This window comes from Anomaloglossus baeobatrachus, chromosome 10, assembly GCF_048569485.1.
Source record: "Anomaloglossus baeobatrachus isolate aAnoBae1 chromosome 10, aAnoBae1.hap1, whole genome shotgun sequence".
In the NCBI taxonomy this organism is placed as follows: domain Eukaryota; kingdom Metazoa; phylum Chordata; class Amphibia; order Anura; family Aromobatidae; genus Anomaloglossus; species Anomaloglossus baeobatrachus.
The window spans coordinates 18290388-18315491 of record NC_134362.1 but is presented as its reverse complement, the minus strand read 5'-3'; the positions used below and the strand labels follow the sequence as shown (position 1 = coordinate 18315491).

The window sequence follows — 25104 nt, the reverse complement described above, 5'->3', positions numbered from 1 at the left end:
GATATCGTATGCGATCGTACCCGCCCCCATCGTATGTGTGGCACGTTCAATTTGTTGAACGTGTCGCACAAACGAATAACCCCCCGTCACACGTACTTACCCGTCCATACAACCTCGATGTGGGCGGCGAACATCCACTTCCTGGAGTGGGAGGGACGTTCGGTGTCACAGCGATGTCACGCGGCAATCGGCCAATAGGAGCAGAGGGGCGGAGCTGAGCCGGACATAAACATCCCGCCCACCTCCTTCCTTCCGCATTGCCGGCGGGAGCCGCAGGACGCAGGTAAGATCTGTTCATCGTTCCCGGGGTCTCACACACTGCGATGTGCGCTTCCCCGGGTACAATGAACAATCTGACGTTCAATTTTTAGGAATTGAACGACGTGCATGCGATGAACGTTTTACCGTTCAATCACAATCGCACGTAGCTGTTACATGATACAATGTTACTTACAATGCCGGATGTGCGTCACTTACGACGTGACCCCGCCGACACATTGTAACATATATTGTAGCGTGTAAAGCGCCCTTTAATCTCAGCTCCTATGATTTGTATCCTGCATTTTTCTCTGTCTCTAATTTTCAGTTGTCTTTGTGGTAGTGGATGAATTCTAGCTGCTGTGATGTCTCCTATACACACAGACACATGACACAGAGACTGTCCTGCCTCCTCTCTATGATCAGCAGCATGGAAGACATTATCCAGCGGTATTGAGCAGTGTAGCTGTGAATGCAGCGTGAAATAAAGCACTAAGTGAAAAGCAGAGAGGACATTATATCAGTACTGAGCAGTGTCGTTATGAATCCTACACTGGGGCCACATAAAGCACTGACTACAACTTATCAGCATGTATGACATTATATGAGTACTGACTAGTGAGTGCAGCTGTAAATCTAGCTCTGGGGTGAGATAAAGCACTGACTAGAAAGCAGCATGATGGACGACAATACTCAGCAATATAGCTGTAAACACAAGTCCGAGGTGAGATAAAGCACTAACTAAAAAGCTGCGCCATGGAAGACATTATATAGCGGTACTGCGCAGTGTAGCTGTGAATACTGTGCTGGGGCCAGATAAAGCACAGAATAGAAGCAGCAGTATGGAGGATATTATATAACAGTACTGACCAATGTAGCTGTAAACACAAGTCCGAGGTGAGATGAAGCACAAAATAAAAAACTACACCATGGAGAACATTATACAGTGGTACTGAGCAGTGTTACTGTAAATACTGTGCTGAGGCCAGATAAAGCACAGAATAGAAGCAGCAGTATGGAGGACATTGTACAGTGGTACTAAGCAGTGTAGCTGAGCATTCCATACTAGGCGAGATAAACACTACATAGAAAGCAATAGCACGGTCTGTGTGTGTCTCTCTCCCCTTGCTTTTCACTTTGCACCCCCCCTCATCTTATTAAACATTTACAGTACAGACCAAAAGTTTGGACACCCCTTCTCATCTCTAGAACAACTGTTAACAGGAGACTTTGTGCAGCAGCCTTCATGGTAAAATAGCTGCTAGAAAGCCACTGCTAAGGACAGGCAACAAGCAGAAAAGACTTGTTTGGGCTAAAGAACACAAGGAATGGACATTAGACCAGTGGAAATCTGTGCTTTGGTCTGATGAGTCCAAATTTGAGATCTTTGGATCCAACCACGGTGTCTTTGTAGAAAAGGTGAACGGATGGACTCTACATGGCTGGTTCCCACCGTGAAGCATGGAGGAGGAGGTGTGATGGTGTGGGGGTGCTTTGCTGGTGACACTGTTGGGGATTTATTCACAATTGAAGGCATACAAAACCAGCATGGCTACCACAGCATCTTGCAGCGGCGTGCTATTCCATCCGGTTTGCGTTTAGTTGGACCATCATTTATTTTTCAACAGGACAATGACCCCAAACACACCTCCAGGCTGTGTAAGGGCTATATGACTAAGAAGGAGAGTGATGGGGTGCTACACCAGATGACCTGGCCTCCACAGTCACCAGACCTGAACCCAATCGAGATGGTTTGGGGTGAGCTGGACCGCAGAGTGAAGGCAAAAGGGGAAACAATTGCTAAGCATCTCTGGGAACTCCTTCAAGACTGTAGGAAAACCATTTCCGGTGACTACCTCTTGAAGCTCATCAAGAGAATGCCAAGAGTGTGCAAAGCAGTAATCAAAGCAAAAGGTGGCTACTGTGAAGAACCTAGAATATAAGACATATTTTCAGTTGTTTCACACTTGAATTATTTCATTCCACATGTGTTAATTTATAGTTTTGATGCCTTCAATGTGAATCTACAATTTTTAGAGTCATGAAAATAAAAAAAACTCTTTGAATGAGACGGTGTGTCCAAACTTTTGGTCTGTACTGAACATGCAGCTGTAATCTGATCACTCAGTAACTAAGCAAGATGTATTTTAGCAGTTTTTAGAGAGTGAATGGTAAGTATAGTAGTTGAAGAAGTGGCTCATAAATGGAGAAAAAAAGCAGATTTCTGTTTTTTAGATCCCCTTGTACTACTGATTTATGGAAAGTTTGCCTTCATTTAAAGTATTTATTTTTCCGTACTAATCGCAGGTCACAGCTCGCTGAATGAATATACCTCGTTGCATCAGGAAACGTTAATTGACGGTGACAGGTGCACTTTAAATCAAGCAGATGTCCACGTGATAATTAGGGAGGCAAAGACTCTGCCAGGATGGAAGATGCCTGATGTAATAGTCTGTAACACAGACCTCGCTCTCTGCCTTGTTCACACGCTGCAGATCTGCCCCGGACGGACGCCTGCACTACAGATTCCGCAATCCTGCCTATATGATTGTGCTGTGTAATCCTCCACAGCCCCGGGCACAGGACACATGTGCGACACTTCCCAACACGTCAGGATCATCGCAATGTGATCCGTCACGTGACGTATAGGAGTTTCTTCACTATTGCTCGGTGGCTCAGTGGTTAGCACTGCAGTCATGTGGTGGCTCAGTGGTTAGCACCGCAGTCAGTCATGTGGTGGCTCAGTGGTTAGCACTGCAGTCATGTGGTGGCTCAGTGGTTAGCACTGCAGTCATGTGGTGGCTCAGTGGTTAGCACTGCAGTCATGTGGTGGCTCAGTGGTTAGCACTGCAGTCATGTGGTGGCTCAGTGGTTAGCACTGCAGTCATGTGGTGGCTCAGTGGTTAGCACTGCAGTCAAGTGGTGGCTCAGTGGTTAGCACTGCAGCCATGTGGTGGCTCAGTGGTTAGCACTGCAGTCTTGTGGTGGCTCAGTGGTTAGCACTGCAGTCTTGCAGCGCTGGGGTCCTGGGTTCAAATCCCACCAAGGACACCATCTGCAAGGAGATTGTATGTTCTCCCCGTGTTTGCGTGGGTTTCCTCCGGGGTCTCCGGTTTCCTCCCACACTCCAAAGACATACAGATAGGGACTCTAGATTGTGAGCCCCAATGGGGACAGTGTTGCCAATGTATGTAAAGCGCTGCGGAATTAATAGCTCTATATAAATGAATAAAATTATTATTAGTAAATTATTATTATTAATTATTATTGATTGATGCAAACGACAGCGACCATTGAAGAGAATACATAAAATATGCAGAAAAATCCCTTTAAATCGGGGAATTAATGAGACTGGATGGACGATTATTGAATATTCTGCATTATTGGATAATAGAAATACATCAATGCCTGAAAAGAGCTGGAGGAAGGAAAGATTATCTGCATATGTGCAGGATACAGCGTATACACTGTATATGTCATCCAGAGCTGGAGGGAACTACAACTCCCATATGTCACAAGCCGCACAGACTGGACTTACTCTGAGCGTGACGGCCGTGGCTTTGATGATGAAATCGTTCACAGAGACCTTGATATTATCTAAATGGGGGGATAAAAAGAGAAATAAAAGGGGTTAACGGCAACAGCACCCATCATATAACAGTCGTACACACTCATAGCTCGGCCCAAAATCCAACCAGACGTCAATCAAGGGTGATAATCGTCCTGGGACTTTCTCATCTATATTGAGCCATGAATAGAATACGTTGAATGTAGTAAAGACTGACACGACATAGGCAAGAAACCATTATTCAGCAAACACTGGATGCAGATTTATTGTGTGCAGTGAGCGCCCTCTAGTGGTGGCTGAAGGAAAACACAATTGTATCATTTACCACTTTATGCTCTGTATCAGAAACCAAACACTCAGCACTGAGAATATATTAAAGGGGTAATAACATCTGTCGCTGGATCTCAGTGTATGATAAAATGCTCCTGCTGGGATCAGAGACCACGCCGATCCCAGCAGCACAGTACGGCTGTGTCCACACGGTGCATTTTTTTCTTGCAGGTTTTCAGAAATCTGCAAGGATATCCTGATGTAGTAAAGTCTATGAGGATTCTGAAGTGCTGTGCGCATATTCAGGTTTTTTTCCTTAGAGGAACAAATCTGCAGCATGTCAATTCTTTGTGCATTCTCACCATTGAATGCAATGAAAAAAACGCATAAAAAAAAAAAGTGTGTTTTTTTTCCCCACAGTGTTTTTTCCTGCCAGAACATGGAGATTTGGGTGCGGGTTGTCTGCCATCAAATTTGCAACATGTGCACATAGATAGCCTTACGTGCAGATGTACACCTATGCGGTTAAATATATTATGCAGTTTTATACCAGATACACAAGAGGCCAAAAGGACACTTTTTGGCATCCACATGGTTATTGGCCACTGCAGTGCGTTTCTATGAGCCTGCGGTTCCCTGCACATCCAGGTGACCAGTGTCAAAGTGCAGGAAAAAAACCTTACTTTTTTTTTTACTGTATATAGTAATATCACACATAACCTGTAGAGAAGAAAAATATGCATGGAAGGAATAAAAAAAAAAAAAAAGAAAATTAAATTTAAAAAACTCCATAAATAATGAAAACAACAACAAGTCGATAAGCACAAAAATAGACTAAATAAAGGCAATAATAATAATAACAATAATAATAATAATAATAAATCAAATATAAATATGTATAATATAAATATTTAAATAAAAAATAATACTACAATAACAAAATAATGAAAAAATAAAATATAAATATATAAATAATAATAAAACTGTAAATAATATATATATAATATAGATATTTAAACAATACAATAATAATAATAATAATAAAAATGAATAAAAAAACATAAATAATATATAAATAACTAATAAAATAAATAATAATAATAAAAAATATAACTATATAAAATAAAAAAATAAAATAAAAAAATAAAAATGACAAAATTATACATGTAAATATCTAAATAATACAATAATAATAATAATAATAATAAAATGAATAAAAAAACATATAAATAATATATAATATATAAATAACTAATAAAATAAATAATAATAATAAATATAACTATATAAAATAAAAAAAATAAAATAAAAAAAATAAAAATGACAAAATTATACATATAAATATATAAATAATAATAATCAATAAATATGAAAAACCTGATTTAGGTCATTATCTAGTGACATATTCATCGGGGTTACAAAAATGAGGCACAAACCCTTTATGTTTTAATGATAAGATTTGGAAAACCTCTTTAGAGATTATTTTTTTTATTTTTTGCTTTGGAGACATGGTCTAAGAACGGGGGGCCTGATCCTCCAGCAGCAGAAGGGTTAATCCTGTAATCCCTAATCTCAGCAGAAAAGAACATTGCTTGGCTTGGTGCAGTTACACAATGCTGATTTAATAATCTCCCGTCCCCGCTCTCGCCCGCAGCCCCGGCTCTGCTGCGCACCTCCTGCCCCGGATCCATGGCTGCCAGCGCCCGGCGGGGAGGAAACCCTCTTTATTTAGCAGCTGTCACCCTGAGCCAGTGACCTGTTCAGGAGCGCAGATACATGACCGGAGGAGCTGGCAGAGCCCCGGGGACTGTTCAGTAGGAGTCGCCAGAGGGTCTTCAATCACCAGTAATGACATCTTAAAGAGCGAGTACCGCACACAAGCCCCTTGTTCCGCTCGGCTTCTGTTTCTGGATGACAACTGGTATGAGACCAGCCTATAATGTGAGGGACAAGCCTGCCTACATCTTCACATATGTATATTGTTAGATAGAGCTTGTATATACAATCCATTTTGCTGCTTATTAAAATTTCCAACCGCTCTAGCGATATTAACACTTTCCTTTTGTTTACAGCTTGTTCCCTTGGAGACCGACCACCGCTCCTAGACATTGGAACATGCGCAGAGTTTACAAGCTCTTTTTTTTAGAGTTTGTAAGCGCTGTTTAGAAGCTGATCAGGATCACTGGAGCGAGCTGTCACCTTCCAATCTCGGCTAGCTGTGGCGCAGAGCTTACAAGCTAGACAGCAGTGGTGGTCGGTCTCCTAGGCAACGAGCTGTAAACATACTTGTTAATATCTCAAGAACGGCTGCAAATTTTAATAAGCAGTAAATTGCAAAAGTGCTATCCAAAATCGGGAATAACCCTTTATAGGGGTCTCAGGGAGTCGCAGGCCCCAGCAAAACGGGTTCTAGTCACATGCTGTCAAGAATGAAAAGGTGCCGCTCTCACCATTTATTTCTAGAGTTTCAAAAGTTGCTTATCAGATATTGATGACTTAAAGGGGCATTTCCTGAAATCATTTTTATCATATCCCAAGAAATCCCACAAGATGCAGGTCACACATGTGCAGCCAGATCCCTACATCAGACCCCAGAGGCGAAGTTACATCTGGATATACTATAACTGTTTAAAGTGGTAATACCCCTTTAAATGCCGTCATGCCAGGTTTCGGAGAACTTTCCCGGTGTCCTGAATGGTTAATGAACCTGGTAAAATATTTGGAGCTTGTAATATAGTTCATCTTCTATTGGGCGACCGGGTATATCTGCACAACATGGCAGATTTTAGGGGTCTAGTAAGGGGTGACAACCCACTTGAGATTATTATCTACATTGACCCTGTAAATGGTCACCCTGCTTTCCCCGATTCCTGACAGGCAACACAACTATATGCAGAGTTTGTAACTCTTATCTGTCCTTTTCAGAGCTCCTCTCGCCTGATTTATGACAACAGACCACATCAAAGATGAATGTGCAGGGAAACAATAAGCCAGTAAAAGCCAAAATGATGCAAAAATTGTGAAAGAAAGCCAATTGCAAAAATTAGTTTGGGCCTAAAATACATGCATTTAAGATTTAAAAAAAAAAAAAAAAAGTAATGATCTCAAAAGAAAACAAAACGTAGAAAACAAAAGTAAAATAAAATACAAAAATACTAAAAATAAAAAATTAAAAAAATCTATAAAAATAAAATATAATAATAATGATGATAATAATAATAAAAATACAATAATAATTATAAAAAATGCAATAATAATAGTATAATAATAATAATAATACATATAATAAAATACATATAACAAATACATATAATAATAATAATAATAATAATAATAATAATAATAATAATAATAATAATAATAAAATACAATAATAAAAAATACAATAATAATAATAGTAATAATAATAATAATAATAATAATACATATAATAATAAAATACATATAATACATATTATATGTCTTTGTTAGATGTATTTTATTATATGTATTTATTATTATTATAATAAAAAATACAATAATAAAAAATACAATAATAATAATAGTAATAATAATAATAATAATAATAGTAATAATAAATACATATAATAATAAAATACATACAACAACAAATACATATAATAATAATAATAACATTTTATTCTGATCAGATTAAAGAAAGTCCAGTTAAAATTGATAAATGGCATTATTGAAGGACGCACAGTATGGAGCTGAAACGACTAGTGGTCATTCTTGGTACTGGAGCTCAGACAACATTCACTTCAATAGGAGCCGAGCTGCAATACAAAGAATGGCCACTACATGTGTTTGGCGCTGTAATGTCTGGCTCCTTATACTGTGAACATCCCAGAGCTGTGGGGAAACCAGGTTTTGGACCTTCACTGATCTGATACTGATGACCTAACAATCAGTCTTCAGTCCCTTTAAAGGCCTTGGCGTACAAGTTGGCAGTCGCTCTATGTGACTGCAGACTGTTAAATCCTCACAATGTGCAGACTGTCAGGATTCTCCAGTGTTGGGAGAGGGCGGTTTGCGAGTTTCACACTTCCGGCCACATTCCGACTAGACGTGTTACTTGTATTGCACAACACAGCACACGTCTAGTTGGCATGTGACTGTATGAACACAAATCACATACTTGTGGTTACGTGCCCCTGAAGAATCCGCACACTGCACACAGTGAGGATTCACAAGCCTGCCATCACATACACTGACTGCAGACTTGCACCCCAAGCCTTGACAATCCCTTTAAATTTCGTGGTGCTGTAATCCAGGGAGGACGCCGCACGTTCTAATCCGATGCCTCACCGTTGGAGAATGTGTTTTCCCTCTACCGTCGGAATAAGATTTTCCGGCAGTTTCCGCTATCCCGCCTGTAATTACACCGCTCAGCTCCACGGAGTCTGGGAACTTTGGCTCCGTCCCATCATCGGTGACCGAATCCGTGGTGTAGATGGGAAAATAGCTGGAGCCGGGGGGGTTAAAGCTTCCATTAGCAGCGAGGTCGTGCCCTGAGCTGAACGCACGGATTAGACATCCACATTAAACGGACCTATTTTTATTAATCTGATGGATTTTTTTTTTCTTACGGAATAATCTACAATGTATAGAGGCAAATCTGTATTAATATTAACCCCTCGTGCAGTCGCCCCTTTAAAGGAGAAGTGACCCAATTCCAGATTTTAGTTGCTAAAGAAAAATGTACATTTTCCCTTTTTGCAACAGTTGGGGAAACTTTTTCTTAAAGGGGAAGTCTAGCCGAAAATGACTTTATGGCGGCATGTTACAAAACCACACGGGTGGGGGCCCGGGGTGGAGCAGCGACCCTTCCACAGAATACTGACTCATATATCCCAGAGTATTTCTAATGTCACATATCAGACAGTTGATGATCTATTGCTGACACTGACGTGGGGGGAGGGGGGAGCTGCTGCTGCAGTCAGTAGCCCGACGGCCAGAAACACAGAAGAAAAAAAAAGGGGGGCAGAATTTTGAAAAATCCTTTTTTTTCTTCTAAGAAGCTTTTAAAAAAAAGAAAAGAAAGAAGTAGCCGTCACTTTTTGGAAGTGGACCCTGAAGGAATCTGCTCCGCATTACAAAAGGCTGCAAAAAAAAAAAAAGAAAAAAAGAGCAATTTCGGCTTGAATGCCTCCTCTAAATCATGATGAGGGTTGTAGTTTATCCTGACACCATCCAAGGTTTCTTAAAGGGGTTTTCACCTTTCAGGTAATGATTTGCTAAGGCTTAAGCTTCTAAAAAAAAAAAAAGTTCTTCTCACCTTCCCCAGGTCCATCAATGAGTCTCAGTTGCTGTTTTGGGTGTCTGCCATCGGCTGCCTAGCTCACGATGGGGGTTGTAGTTTATCCGGACCCTATCCAAGGTTTCTTAAAGGGGTTGTCCCCTTTCAGGCAAAGATGTGCTAAAGCTTAAGCTTGTTAAAAAAAAGAAAAAAAGCTCTTCTCACCTTCCCCTGGTCCGTCTATCAAGGAGTCTCAGGCGCTGTTCTGGATGTCTGCCTAGCTCACGATGGGGGTTGTAGCTTATCCTGACCCCATCCAAGGTTTCTTAAAGGGGTTGTCCCCTTTCAGGCAATGATGTGCTAAGGCTTAAACTTGTTAAAAAAAAAAAACAAAAAGAAAAAAAAGCTCTTCTCACCTTCCCCTGGTCCATCAATGAGTCTCAGTCGCTGTTCTGGGTGTCTGGCATTGACTACAGTGCTGGAATCACTTAGACAGCCAAATAGTGAGAAGGAGTGTCCGCTTCAGAGCCGCTGAGAGCACTGATTGGCTGCTGCGCTGTGGTCTCAGCCAATGCCGGACACCGGAAGCAGCGACAGAGACCCACCGATGGACCTGGGGAAGATGAGAACAGCACTTTATTTTAATAAACTGCGCATTGTCTGGAAAGGGAACAAGATTTTTTATGATAAACAAGTGCACCCGTTTTGCAGCAATTACACCACAAGCCTTCATCAGGGGTCAGGGTCACTTTAAGAAACTCTTATTGATGTGAAGCCCCCTCAGTGCGGTGAGTATTTTCAGGCGTAGACCCCGGTGTGACTGACCGCCCATTACCCAGAGCGACTGCGGCGGCATCCCCGGGAGGCGAGGGCTCACTGACCTTTAGCCAGATCCTTCCTCAGTTTGAGCACAGCTCCGAGGTCGCAGTCCGCGCTGGCGTAGGCGTGCGGGATGGTGGATTTAGACTCTGTTAACCTCTTGGCGATAACCTTTCGGATGTTGCTGGTTGGTATTTCAGTAAACGTTCCCTGGAAGCCAAAAAAACAACAGCATTAAATAGAGAATATTCACCGGCAGCAAAATCGGTATTTAAAGGGACAGCGCGCACAAGGCCGGGGCCGAGGCAGGAAAATGCGCCATCAGGCAACAGAAATATGTTTGTTTTTAATTTTTGGGGTATTTACTACAGTTCTGTGACTTTTTAATGTGTGGTCGATCATTGCTATTTTCCACCTCCATACGAGTAGAAGTGTTTTGCAGCACGCCATAAAGCACATCCTTTTCCAAAAAGAATACTAATACAGTAAATCCTTACCGGAGCGAGGGGCTTTCCAGGTACGGACATCGGAGGGTCTGATGGGCGGTGTTGGGGAACCCCTGCTGGAGGCGCGGGCTGTTGCGGTGCCACCTTTGCCGGTTGTGTGGCAGGAGACGGCTGCACCGCTATTTTCACCGTTTCGCCCTTTTCTGATACAACCCGTAGCGCATCCCTGTATAATAGACAACACTGATTAATACCGCCGCAGGAACCAAAACACCGTTACACACCTGCCAGCCGGCTTGTCCCTACCTGTAATAATGGGTAATTAAAGGGGATGTCTGAGCAAAGCCTGCCCACTAAATACGAGGTCCAGACCCCCTTCAAAAAACCAGTTTCCATTGGACACTGCAGTGACCACTAGAGGAGAAATGCGGTATTACATGCTGCCGTTTAATAACAGTGGCCGTGCCATTCAGGGCTGTGGAAAAGCTGAGTGGGAGCTGGGATGGTCACCAGGAGCAGAATGAGGGATCTTGTGGGACTTTTCATTCTACAATACACGGGATTTCTTCCTGGATCTCATCAGACAGGTTTTGTGCCTCTTCCCCCCACGTCTCAGGGCTATTTTTTGGGGTGCTCTCCTTTCGTACCCGTCTGTGTCTATAAACGTGCACCATTATTTACAGATCTTCGTTTTCGCGTCAAACGGTAAAATAATCATTGAATGTAGCAGAATCCGCGCTGCATCGCGCTGCCATCTGCAGGTGATGGGGAGAAGTGCAGGGGCATCGCTGAGACACAAGCACAGAGGGAATCAGCGGCTTCACATTAACACACGTCTGCAGGTAACGGGCGGGATCTGTCTGATTGATCCACTAGATCTGCGGGGAAGCTGGTGCCACACTGCTATCTAATCCAAGGTGCTGGTAAGACGCTGCCATAGAGGGTGGCGATGCTGAGACTGAGCCAACATTACCAAACAAACGTTACCATACCGCAATCATATACAGTCACCATAATTACCGGGAGCAACAGTGCTCCATATATTACATCACAACCTGGCAAAATACCCATTATCAAAGCAAATAATAGTGTCCGATTAGAAGCGGCCTCTACTGCACGGTGCCATCCAGCGGCCTCTACTGCACGGTGCCATCCAGCGGCCTCTACTGCACGGTGCCATCCAGCGGCGTCTACTGCACGGTGCCATCCAGCGGCCTCTACTGCACGGTGCCATCCAGCGGCCTCTACTGCACGGTGCCATCCAGCGGCCTCTACTGCACGGTGCCATCCAGCGGCCTCTACTGCACGGTGCCATCCAGCGGCCTCTACTGCACGGTGCCATCCAGAGGCATCTACTGCACGGTGCCATCCAGAGGCATCTACTGCACGGTGCCATCCAGCGCCCTCTACTGCACGGTGCCATCCAGAGGCATCTACTGCACGGTGCCATCCAGCGCCCTCTACTGCACGGTGCCATCCAGAGGCATCTACTGCACGGTGCCATCCAGACGCATCTACTGCACGGTGCCATCCAGCGGCATCTACTGCACGGTGCCATCCAGCGGTATCTACTGCACGGTGCCATCCAGCGGCATCTACTGCACGGTGCCATCCAGAGGCCTCTACTGCACGGTGCCATCCAGAGGCCTCTACTGCACGGTGCCATCCAGAGGCATCTACTGCACGGTGCCATCCAGCGGCATCTACTGCACGGTGCCATCCAGCGGCATCTACTGCACGGTGCCATCCAGCGGCCTCTACTGCATGGTGCCATCCAGCGCCCTCTACTGCACGGTGCCACCCAGCGCCCTCTACTGCACGGTGCCATCCAGCGCCCTCTACTGCACGGTGCCATCCAGAGGCATCTACTGCACGGTGCCATCCAGCGCCCTCTACTGCACGGTGCCATCCAGAGGCATCTACTGCACGGTGCTATCCAGCGCCCTCTACTGCACGGTGCCATCCAGAGGCATCTACTGCACGGTGCCATCCAGCGTCCTCTACTGCACGGTGCCATCCAGCGGTATCTACTGCACGGTGCCATCCAGCGGTATCTACTGCACGGTGCCATCCAGCGGCATCTACTGCACGGTGCCATCCAGCGGCATCTACTGCACGGTGCCATCCAGCAGCATCTACTGCACGGTGCCATCCAGAGGCCTCTACTGCACGGTGCCATCCAGCGCCCTCTACTGCACGGTGCCATCCAGAGGCATCTACTGCACGGTGCCATCCAGCGGTATCTACTGCACGGTGCCATCCAGCAGCATCTACTGCACGGTGCCATCCAGCAGCATCTACTGCACGGTGCCATCCAGCGGCATCTACTGCACGGTGCCATCCAGCGGCATCTACTGCACGGTGCCATCCAGCGGTATCTACTGCACGGTGCCATCCAGCAGCATCTACTGCACGGTGCCATCCAGCAGCATCTACTGCACGGTGCCATCCAGCGGCATCTACTGCACGGTGCCATCCAGCGGCATCTACTGCACGGTGCCATCCAGCGGCATCTACTGCACGGTGCCATCCAGCGGCATCTACTGCACGGTGCCATCCAGCGGCATCTACTGCACGGTGCCATCCAGCGGCATCTACTGCACGGTGCCATCCAGCAGCATCTACTGCAAGGTGCCATCCAGCGGCATCTACTGCACGGTGCCATCCAGCGGCATCTACTGCACGGTGCCATCCAGCGGTATCTACTGCACGGTGCCATCCAGCGGCATCTACTGCACGGTGCCATCCAGCGGCATCTACTGCACGGTGCCATCCAGAGGCATCTACTGCACGGTGCCATCCAGCGCCCTCTACTGCACGGTGCCATCCAGCGGCATCTACGGCACGGTGCCATCCAGCGGCATCTACTGCACGGTGCCATCCAGCGGCATCTACTGCACGGTGCCATCCAGCAGCATCTACTGCACGGTGCCATCCAGCGCCCTCTACTGCACGGTGCCATCCAGCGCCCTCTACTGCACGGTGCCATCCAGCGCCCTCTACTGCACGGTGCCATCCAGCGGCATCTACTGCACGGTGCCATCAAGCGGCATCTACTGCACGGTGCCATCCAGAGGCATCTACTGCACGGTGCCATCCAGCGGCCTCTACTGCACGGTGCCATCCAGCGGCATCTACTGCACGTTGCCATCCAGCGGCATCTACTGCACAGTGCCATCCAGCGGCATCTACTGCACGGTGCCATCCAGAGGCATCTACTGCACGGTGCCATCCAGCGGCATCTACTGCACGGTGCCATCCAGAGGCATCTACTGCACGGTGCCATCCAGCGGCCTCTATTGCACGGTGCCATCCAGCGGCCTCTACTGCATGGTGCCATCCAGCGGCATCTACTGCACGGTGCCATCCAGCGGCATCTACTGCACGGTACCATCCAGCGGCATCTACTGCACGGTACCATCCAGCGGCATCTACTGCACGGTGCCATCCAGCGGCATCTACTGCACGGTGCCATCCAGTGGCATCTACTGCACGGTGCCATCCAGCGGCATCTACTGCACAGTGCCATCCAGCGGCATCTACGGCACGGTGCCATCCAGAGGCATCTACTGCACGGTGCCATCCAGCGGCATCTACTGCATGGTGCCATCCAGCGGCATCTACTGCACGGTGCCATCCAGCGGCATCTACTGCACGGTGCCATCCAGAGGCATCTACTGCACGGTGCCATCCAACGGCCTCTACTGCATGGTGCCATCCAGCGGCATCTACTGCACGGTGCCATCCAGCGGCATCTACTGCACGGTGCCATCCAGAGGCATCTACTGCACGGTGCCATCCAGCGCCCTCTACTGCACGGTGCCATCCAGCGCCCTCTACTGCACGGTGCCATCCAGCGCCCTCTACTGCACGGTGCCATCCAGCGGCATCTACTGCACAGTGCCATCCAGAGGCATCTACTGCACGGTGCCATGCTGCGACACCCACTAATATACAGTACCCAACACTACTACTGGGATGTGGGAGTATGACTGCAGGACCCCCATCCCCCCCTCACACTCCCGCATTATTAATGTGCACATCCATGAGGGTCATTAGTCGCCTGTGAGGAGGGGTCCTGTAATTACGGAGATCGGAGCTGGTTCAGTGTCACTTTAATGATGTCACGTGCGGGATGACTGGCCCTGGGCAGGTGCTCGGAAGCGGAATCTATCCCGTCCCCTCCCCCCACATCCAAAGCCCCCAGGTCATATGCACCGAAAACGAGACGCCGGGTGCGACCCTGTCATGCCGGATGAGTGTGCCGCGCGGGGTCCTGGACCTTTCCTCTTCCCTCTGGTATTTGCTCTGCTCCTTCTATGCATTTTTGTAAGAAAAAAATCTCTGCAATTCGCTTCTTAACCCCCCCCCCCCCCACACACACACATTTAACCCTCTAATTAATATCTTCTCATATCGAAATCAGAGCAGATAAAAAGCTTACAGGCTCTGTATAATGAGGGACCTGCGGACCAGACAGGACCGAGAGAGAAAGGAGACGCTCTGTATAATGAGGGACCTGCAGACCAGACAGGACCGAGAGAGAAAGGAGACGCTCTGTATAATGAGAGACCTGCAGACCAGACAGGACCGAGAGGGAAAGGAGACGCTCTGTATAATGAGGAACCTGCGGACCAGACAGGACCGAGAGAGAAAGGAGACGCTCTGTATAATGAGGGACCTGCAGACCAGACAGGACCGAGAGGGAAAGGAGACGCTCTGTATAATGAGGAACCTGCAGACCAGACAGGACCGAGAGGGAAAGGAGACGCTCTGTATAATGAGGAACCTGCGGACCAGACAGGACCGAGAGAGAAAGGAGACGCTCTGTATAATGAGGGACCTGCAGACCGGACAGGACCGAGAGAGAAAGGAGACGCTCTGTATAATGAGGGACCTGCGGACCAGACAGGACCGAGAGAGAAAGGAGACGCTCTGTATAATGAGGAACCTGCGGACCAGACAGGACCGAGAGAGAAAGGAGACGCTCTGTATAATGAGGGACCTGCAGACCAGACAGGACCGAGAGAGAAAGGAGACGCTCTGTATAATGAGGGACCTGCAGACCAGACAGGACCGAGAGAGAAAGGAGACGCTCTGTATAATGAGGGACCTGCAGACCGGACAGGACCGAGAGAGAAAGGAGACGCTCTGTATAATGAGGGACCTGCGGACCAGACAGGACCGAGAGAGAAAGGAGACGCTCTGTATAATGAGGGACCTGCGGACCAGACAGGACCGAGAGAGAAAGGAGACGCTCTGTATAATGAGGGACCTGCAGACCAGACAGGACCGAGAGAGAAAGGAGACGCTCTGTATAATGAGGGACCTGCAGACCAGACAGGACCGAGAGAGAAAGGAGACGCTCTGTATAATGAGGGACCTGCAGACCGGACAGGACCGAGAGAGAAAGGAGACGCTCTGTATAATGAGGGACCTGCGGACCAGACAGGACCGAGAGAGAAAGGAGACGCTCTGTATAATGAGGAACCTGCGGACCAGACAGGACCGAGAGAGAAAGGAGACGCTCTGTATAATGAGGGACCTGCGGACCAGACAGGACCGAGAGAGAAAGGAGACGCTCTGTATAATGAGGAACCTGCGGACCAGACAGGACCGAGAGAGAAAGGAGACGCTCTGTATAATGAGGGACCTGCGGACCAGACAGGACCGAGAGAGAAAGGAGACGCTCTGTATAATGAGGGACCTGCGGACCAGACAGGACCGAGAGAGAAAGGAGACGCTCTGTATAATGAGGAACCTGCGGACCAGACAGGACCGAGAGAAAAAGGAGACGCTCTGTATAATGAGGGACCTGCAGACCAGACAGGACCGAGAGAGAAAGGAGACGCTCTGTATAATGAGGGACCTGCAGACCAGACAGGACCGAGAGAGAAAGGAGACGCTCTGTATAATGAGGGACCTGCAGACCAGACAGGACCGAGAGAGAAAGGAGACGCTCTGTATAATGAGGGACCTGAGGACCAGACAGGACCGAGAGAGAAAGGAGACGCTCTGTATAATGAGGGACCTGCAGACCAGACAGGACCGAGAGAGAAAGGAGACGCTCTGTATAATGAGGGACCTGCGGACCAGACAGGACCGAGAGAGAAAGGAGACGCTCTGTATAATGAGGAACCTGCAGACCAGACAGGACCGAGAGAGAAAGGAGACGCTCTGTATAATGAGGAACCTGCAGACCAGACAGGACCGAGAGAGAAAGGAGACGCTCTGTATAATGAGGGACCTGCAGACCAGACAGGACCGAGAGAGAAAGGAGACGCTCTGTATAATGAGGAACCTGCAGACCAGACAGGACCGAGAGAGAAAGGAGACGCTCTGTATAATGAGGGACCTACGGACCAGACAGGACCGAGAGAGAAAGGAGACGCTCTGTATAATGAGGGACCTGCAGACCAGACAGGACCGAGAGAGAAAGGAGACGCTCTGTATAATGAAGGACCTGCAGACCAGACAGGACCGAGAGAGAAAGGAGACGCTCTGTATAATGAGGGACCTGTAGACCAGACAGGACCGAGAAAGGAGACGCTCTGTATAATGAGGGACCTGCAGACCAGACAGCACCGAGAGAGAAAGGAGACGCTCTGTATAATGAGGGACCTGAGGACCGGACAGGACCGAGAGAGAAAGGAGACGCTCTGTATAATGAGGGACCTGCAGACCAGACAGGACCGAGAGAGAAAGGAGACGCTCTGTATAATGAGGGACCTGCGGACCAGACAGGACCGAGAGAGAAAGGAGATGCTCTGTATAATGAGGGACCTGCGGACCAGACAGGACCGAGAGAGAAAGGAGACGCTCTGTATAATGAGGAACCTGCAGACCAGACAGGACCGAGAGAGAAAGGAGACGCTCTGTATAATGAGGGACCTGCGGACCAGACAGGACCGAGAGAGAAAGGAGACGCTCTGTATAATGAGGGACCTGCAGACCAGACAGGACCGAGAGAGAAAGGAGACGCTCTGTATAATGAGGGACCTGCAGACCAGACAGGACCGAGAGAGAAAGGAGACGCTCTGTATAATGAGGGACCTGCGGACCAGACAGGACCGAGAGAGAAAGGAGACGCTCTGTATAATGAGGCACCTGCGGACCAGACAGGACCGAGAAAGGAGACGCTCTGTATAATGAGGGACCTGCGGACCAGACAGGACCGAGAGAGAAAGGAGACGCTCTGTATAATGAGGGACCTGCAGACCAGACAGGACCGAGAGAGAAAGGAGACGCTCTGTATAATGAGGGACCTGCAGACCGGACAGGACCGAGAGAGAAAGGAGACGCTCTGTATAATGAGGGACCTGCAGACCGGACAGGACCGAGAGAGAAAGGAGACGCTCTCTATAATGAGGAACCTGCAGACCAGACAGGACCGAGAGAGAAAGGAGACGCTCTGTATAATGAGGGACCTGCGGACCGGACAGGACCGAGAGAGAAAGGAGACGCTCTGTATAATGAGGGACCTGCAGACCGGACAGGACCGAGAGAGAAAGGAGACGCTCTGTATAATGAGGGACCTGCGGACCAGACAGGACCGAGAGAGAAAGGAGACGCTCTGTATAATGAGGGACCTGCGGACCAGACAGGACCGAGAGAGAAAGGAGACGCTCTGTATAATGAGGAACCTGCGGACCAGACAGGATCGAGAGAGAAAGGAGACGCTCTGTATAATGAGGGACCTGAGGACCAGATGGGTCCAAGAGAGAAAGGAGACGCTCTGTATAATGAGGGACCTGCGGACCAGACAGGACCGAGAGAGAAAGGAGACGCTCTGTATAATGAGGGACCTGAGGACCAGACGGGTCCAAGAGAGAAAGGAGACGCTCTGTATAATGAGGGACCTGCGGACCAGACAGGACCGAGAGAGAAAGGAGACGCTCTGTATAATGAGGAACCTGCGGACCAGACAGGACCGAGAGAGAAAGGAGACGCTCTGTATAATGAGGGACCTGCAGACCAGACAGGACCGAGAGAGAAAGGAGACGCTCTGTATAATGAGGGACCTGCGGACCAGACAGGACCGAGAGAGAAAGGAGACGCTCTGTATAATGAGGAACCTGCGGACCAGACAGGACCGAGAGAGAAAGGAGACGCTCTGTATAATGAGGGACCTGCAGACCAGACAGGACCGAGAGAGAAAGGAGACGCTCTGTATAATGAGGGACCTGCAGACCAGACAGGACCGAGAGAGAAAGGAGACGCTCTGTATAATGAGGGACCTGCAGACCAGACAGGACCGAGAAAGGAGACGCTCTGTATAATGAGGGACCTGCGGACCAGACAGGACCGAGAGAGAAAGGAGACGCTCTGTATAATGAGGGACCTGCGGACCAGACAGGACCGAGAGAGAAAGGAGACGCTCTGTATAATGAGGGACCTGCAGACCAGACAGGACCGAGAGAGAAAGGAGACGCTCTGTATAATGAGGGACCTGCAGACCAGACAGGACCGAGAAAGGAGACGCTCTGTATAATGAGGGACCTGAGGACCAGACAGGACCGAGAGAGAAAGGAGACGCTCTGTATAATGAGGAACCTGCAGACCAGACAGGACCGAGAGAGAAAGGAGACGCTCTGTATAATGAGGGACCTGCAGACCAGACAGGACCGAGAGAGAAAGGAGACGCTCTGTATAATGAGGGACCTGCAGACCAGACAGGACCGAGAGAGAAAGGAGACGCTCTGTATAATGAGGGACCTGCGGACCACACAGGACCGAGAGAGAAAGGAGACGCTCTGTATAATGAGGGACCTGCAGACCAGACAGGACCGAGAGAGAAAGGAGACGCTCTGTATAATGAGGAACCTGCAGACCAGACAGGACCGAGAGAGAAAGGAGACGCTCTGTATAATGAGGGACCTGCAGACCAGACAGGACCGAGAGAGAAAGGAGACGCTCTGTATAATGAGGGACCTGCAGAACAGACAGGACCGAGAGAGAAAGGAGACGCTCTGTATAATGAGGGACCTGCAGACCAGACAGGACCGAGAGAGAAAGGAGACGCTCTGTATAATGAGGGACCTGCAGACCAGACAGGACCGAGAGAGAAAGGAGACGCTCTGTATAATGAGGGACCTGCAGACCAGACAGGACCGAGAGAGAAAGGAGACGCTCTGTATAATGAGGGACCTGCAGACCAGACAGGACCGAGAGAGAAAGGAGACGCTCTGTATAATGAGGAACCCGCAGACCAGACAGGACCAAGAGAGAAAGGAGACGCTCTGTATAATGAGGGACCTGCAGACCAGACAGGACCGAGAGAGAAAGGAGACGCTCTGTATAATGAGGGACCTGAGGACCAGATGAGTCCAAGAGAGAAAGGAGACGCTCTGTATAATGAGGGACCTGAGGACCAGATGGGTCCAAGAGAGAAAGGAGACGCTCTGTATAATGAGGGACCTGAGGACCAGACAGGACCGAGAGAGAAAGGAGACGCTCTGTATAATGAGGGACCTGCAGACCAGACAGGACCGAGAGAGAAAGGAGACGCTCTGTATAATGAGGGACCTGCAGACCGGACAGGACCGAGAGAGAAAGGAGACGCTCTGTATAATGAGGGACCTGCAGACCGGACAGGACCGAGAGAGAAAGGAGACGCTCTCTATAATGAGGAACCTGCAGACCAGACAGGACCGAGAGAGAAAGGAGACGCTCTGTATAATGAGGGACCTGCGGACCGGACAGGACCGAGAGAGAAAGGAGACGCTCTGTATAATGAGGGACCTGCAGACCAGACAGGACCGAGAGAGAAAAGAGACGCTCTGTATAATGAGGGACCTGCGGACCAGACAGGACCGAGAGAGAAAGGAGACGCTCTGTATAATGAGGGACCTGCGGACCAGACAGGACCGAGAGAGAAAGGAGACGCTCTGTATAATGAGGGACCTGAGGACCAGACAGGACCGAGAGAGAAAGGAGACGCTCTGTATAATGAGGGACCTGAGGACCAGATGGGTCCAAGAGAGAAAGGAGACGCTCTGTATAATGAGGGACCTGCGGACCAGACAGGACCGAGAGAGAAAGGAGACGCTCTGTATAATGAGGGACCTGAGGACCAGACGGGTCCAAGAGAGAAAGGAGACGCTCTGTATAATGAGGGACCTGCGGACCAGACAGGACCGAGAGAGAAAGGAGACGCTCTGTATAATGAGGAACCTGCGGACCAGACAGGACCGAGAGAGAAAGGAGACGCTCTGTATAATGAGGGACCTGCAGACCAGACAGGACCGAGAGAGAAAGGAGACGCTCTGTATAATGAGGGACCTGCGGACCAGACAGGACCGAGAGAGAAAGGAGACGCTCTGTATAATGAGGAACCTGCGGACCAGACAGGACCGAGAGAGAAAGGAGACGCTCTGTATAATGAGGGACCTGCAGACCAGACAGGACCAAGAGAGAAAGGAGACGCTCTGTATAATGAGGGACCTGCAGACCAGACAGGACCGAGAGAGAAAGGAGACGCTCTGTATAATGAGGGACCTGCAGACCAGACAGGACCGAGAAAGGAGACGCTCTGTATAATGAGGGACCTGCGGACCAGACAGGACCGAGAGAGAAAGGAGACGCTCTGTATAATGAGGGACCTGCGGACCAGACAGGACCGAGAGAGAAAGGAGACGCTCTGTATAATGAGGGACCTGCAGACCAGACAGGACCGAGAGAGAAAGGAGACGCTCTGTATAATGAGGGACCTGCAGACCAGACAGGACCGAGAAAGGAGACGCTCTGTATAATGAGGGACCTGAGGACCAGACAGGACCGAGAGAGAAAGGAGACGCTCTGTATAATGAGGAACCTGCAGACCAGACAGGACCGAGAGAGAAAGGAGACGCTCTGTATAATGAGGGACCTGCAGACCAGACAGGACCGAGAGAGAAAGGAGACGCTCTGTATAATGAGGGACCTGCAGACCAGACAGGACCGAGAGAGAAAGGAGACGCTCTGTATAATGAGGGACCTGCGGACCACACAGGACCGAGAGAGAAAGGAGACGCTCTGTATAATGAGGGACCTGCAGACCAGACAGGACCGAGAGAGAAAGGAGACGCTCTGTATAATGAGGAACCTGCAGACCAGACAGGACCGAGAGAAAAAGGAGACGCTCTGTATAATGAGGGACCTGCAGACCAGACAGGACCGAGAGAGAAAGGAGACGCTCTGTATAATGAGGGACCTGCAGAACAGACAGGACCGAGAGAGAAAGGAGACGCTCTGTATAATGAGGGACCTGCGGACCAGACAGGACCGAGAGAGAAAGGAGACGCTCTGTATAATGAGGGACCTGCAGACCAGACAGGACCGAGAGAGAAAGGAGACGCTCTGTATAATGAGGGACCTGCAGACCAGACAGGACCGAGAGAGAAAGGAGACGCTCTGTATAATGAGGGACCTGCAGACCAGACAGGACCGAGAGAGAAAGGAGACGCTCTGTATAATGAGGAACCTGCAGACCAGACAGGACCAAGAGAGAAAGGAGACGCTCTGTATAATGAGGGACCTGCAGACCAGACAGGACCGAGAGAGAAAGGAGACGCTCTGTATAATGAGGGACCTGAGGACCAGATGAGTCCAAGAGAGAAAGGAGACGCTCTGTATAATGAGGGACCTGAGGACCAGATGGGTGCAAGAGAGAAAGGAGACGCTCTGTATAATGAGGGACCTGAGGACCAGACAGGACCGAGAGAGAAAGGAGACGCTCTGTATAATGAGGGACCTGTGGACCAGACAGGACCGAGAGAGAAAGGAGACGCTCTGTATAATGAGGGACCTGAGGACCAGACGGGTCCAAGAGAGAAAGGAGACGCTCTGTATAATGAGGGACCTGCGGACCAGACAGGACCGAGAGAGAAAGGAGACGCTCTGTATAATGAGGGACCTGCAGACCAGACAGGACCGAGAGAGAAAGGAGACGCTCTGTATAATGAGGGACCTGCGGACCAGACAGGACCGAGAGAGAAAGGAGACGCTCTGTATAATGAGGAACCTGCGGACCAGACAGGACCGAGAGAGAAAGGAGACGCTCTGTATAATGAGGGACCTGCAGACCAGACAGGACCGAGAAAGGAGACGCTCTGTATAATGAGGGACCTGCAGACCAGACAGGACCGAGAGAGAAAGGAGACGCTCTGTATAATGAGGGACCTGCAGACCAGACTAGACCGAGAGAGAAAGGAGACGCTCTGTATAATGAGGGACCTGCAGACCAGACAGGACCGAGAGAGAAAGGAGACGCTCTGTATAATGGGGGACCTGCAGACCAGACAGGACCGAGAGAGAAAGGAGACGCTCTGTATAATGAGGGACCTGCAGACCAGACAGGACCGAGAGAGAAAGAAGACGCTCTGTATAATGAGGGACCTGCAGACCAGACAGGACCGAGAGAGAAAGGAGACACTCTGTATAATGAGGGACCTGCAGACCAGACAGGACCGAGAGAGAAAGGAAACGCTCTGTATAATGAGGGACCTGCAGACCAGACAGGACCGAGAGAGAAAGGAGACGCTCTGTATAATGAGGGACATGCAGACCAGACAGGACCGAGAGAGAAAGGAGACGCTCTGTATAATGAGGGACCTGCAGACCAGACAGGACCGAGAGAGAAAGGAGACGCTCTGTATAATGAGGGACCTGCAGACCAGACAGGACCGAGAGAGAAAGGAGACGCTCTGTATAATGAGGGACCTGCGGACCAGACAGGACCGAGAGAGAAAGGAGACGCTCTGTATAATGAGGAACCTGCGGACCAGACAGGACCGAGAGAGAAAGGAGACGCTCTGTATAATGAGGGACCTGCAGACCAGACAGGACCGAGAAAGAAAGGAGACGCTCTGTATAATGAGGGACCTGCAGACCAGACAGGACCGAGAGAGAAAGGAGACGCTCTGTATAATGAGGGACCTGCGGACCAGACAGGAACGAGAGAGAAAGGAGACGCTCTGTATAATGAGGGACCTGAGGACCAGATGGGTCCAAGAGAGAAAGGAGACGCTCTGTATAATGAGGGACCTGAGGACCAGATGGGTCCAAGAGAGAAAGGAGACGCTCTGTATAATGAGGGACCTGAGGACCAGACAGGACCGAGAGAGAAAGGAGACGCTCTGTATAATGAGGAACCTGCAGACCAGACAGGACCGAGAGAGAAAGGAGACACTCTGTATAATGAGGGACCTGAGGACCAGACAGGACCGAGAGAGAAAGGAGACACTCTGTATAATGAGGGACCTGCAGACCAGACAGGACCGAGAGAGAAAGGAGACGCTCTGTATAATGAGGGACCTGCAGACCAGACAGGACCGAGAGAGAAAGGAGACGCTCTGTATAATGAGGGACGTGCGGACCAGACAGGACCGAGAGAGAAAGGAGACGCTCTGTATAATGAGGGACCTGAGGACCAGACGGGTCCAAGAGAGAAAGGAGACGCTCTGTATAATGAGGGACCTGCGGACCAGACAGGACCGAGAGAGAAAGGAGACGCTCTGTATAATGAGGAACCTGCGGACCAGACAGGACCGAGAGAGAAAGGAGACGCTCTGTATAATGAGGGACCTGAGGACCAGACGGGTCCAAGAGAGAAAGGAGACGCTCTGTATAATGAGGGACCTGCAGACCAGACAGGACCGAGAGAGAAAGGAGACGCTCTGTATAATGAGGGATCTGCAGACCAGACAGGACCGAGAGAGAAAGGAGACGCTCTGTATAATGAGGGACCTGCAGACCAAACAGGACCGAGAGAGAAAGGAGACGCTCTGTATAATGAGGGACCTGCAGACCAGACAGGACCGAGAGAGAAAGGAGACGCTCTGTATAATGAGGGACCTGCAGACCAGACAGGACCGAGAGAGAAAGGAGACGCTCTGTATAATGAGGGACCTGCAGACCAGACAGGACCGAGAGAGAAAGGAGACGCTCTGTATAATGAGGGACCTGCAGACCAGACAGGACCGAGAGAGAAAGGAGACGCTCTGTATAATGAGGGACCTGCAGACCAGACAGGACCGAGAGAGAAAGGAGACGCTCTGTATAATGAGGGACCTGAGGACCAGACAGGACCGAGAGAGAAAGGAGACGCTCTGTATAATGAGGGACCTGAGGACCAGACAGGACCGAGAGAGAAAGGAGACGCTCTGTATAATGAGGGACCTGCGGACCAGAGAGGACCGAGAGAGAAAGGAGACGCTCTGTATAATGAGGGACCTGCAGACCAGACAGGACCGAGGGAGAAAGGAGACGCTCTGTATAATAAGGGACCTGCAGATCAGACAGGACCGAGAGAGAAAGGAGACGCTCTGTATAATGAGGGACCTGCGGACCAGACAGGACCGAGAGAGAAAGGAGACGCTCTGTATAATGAGGAACCTGCAGACCAGACAGGACCGAGAGAGAAAGGAGACGCTCTGTATAATGAGGAACCTGCGGACCAGACAGGACCGAGAGAGAAAGGAGACGCTCTGTATAATGAGGGACCTGCGGACCGGACAGGACCGAGA

At 49.3% G+C, this 25104-nt stretch overlaps 1 protein-coding gene across 1 annotated transcript in view; it reads right to left on the bottom strand.

Moving 5' to 3' along the window:
• PDHX (pyruvate dehydrogenase complex component X) overlaps positions 1 to 25104 on the bottom strand; it is a 69820-nt gene that overhangs the window by 22394 nt on the left and 22322 nt on the right. Inside the window, exons 4-6 of the mRNA XM_075326529.1 lie at positions 10652 to 10826; positions 10217 to 10364; positions 3797 to 3855 (exon numbers count right to left, since the gene is read on the bottom strand). Coding sequence (XP_075182644.1) covers positions 3797 to 3855; positions 10217 to 10364; positions 10652 to 10826 — 382 coding nt within the window. The remainder of the gene's footprint in view (positions 1 to 3796; positions 3856 to 10216; positions 10365 to 10651; positions 10827 to 25104) is intronic.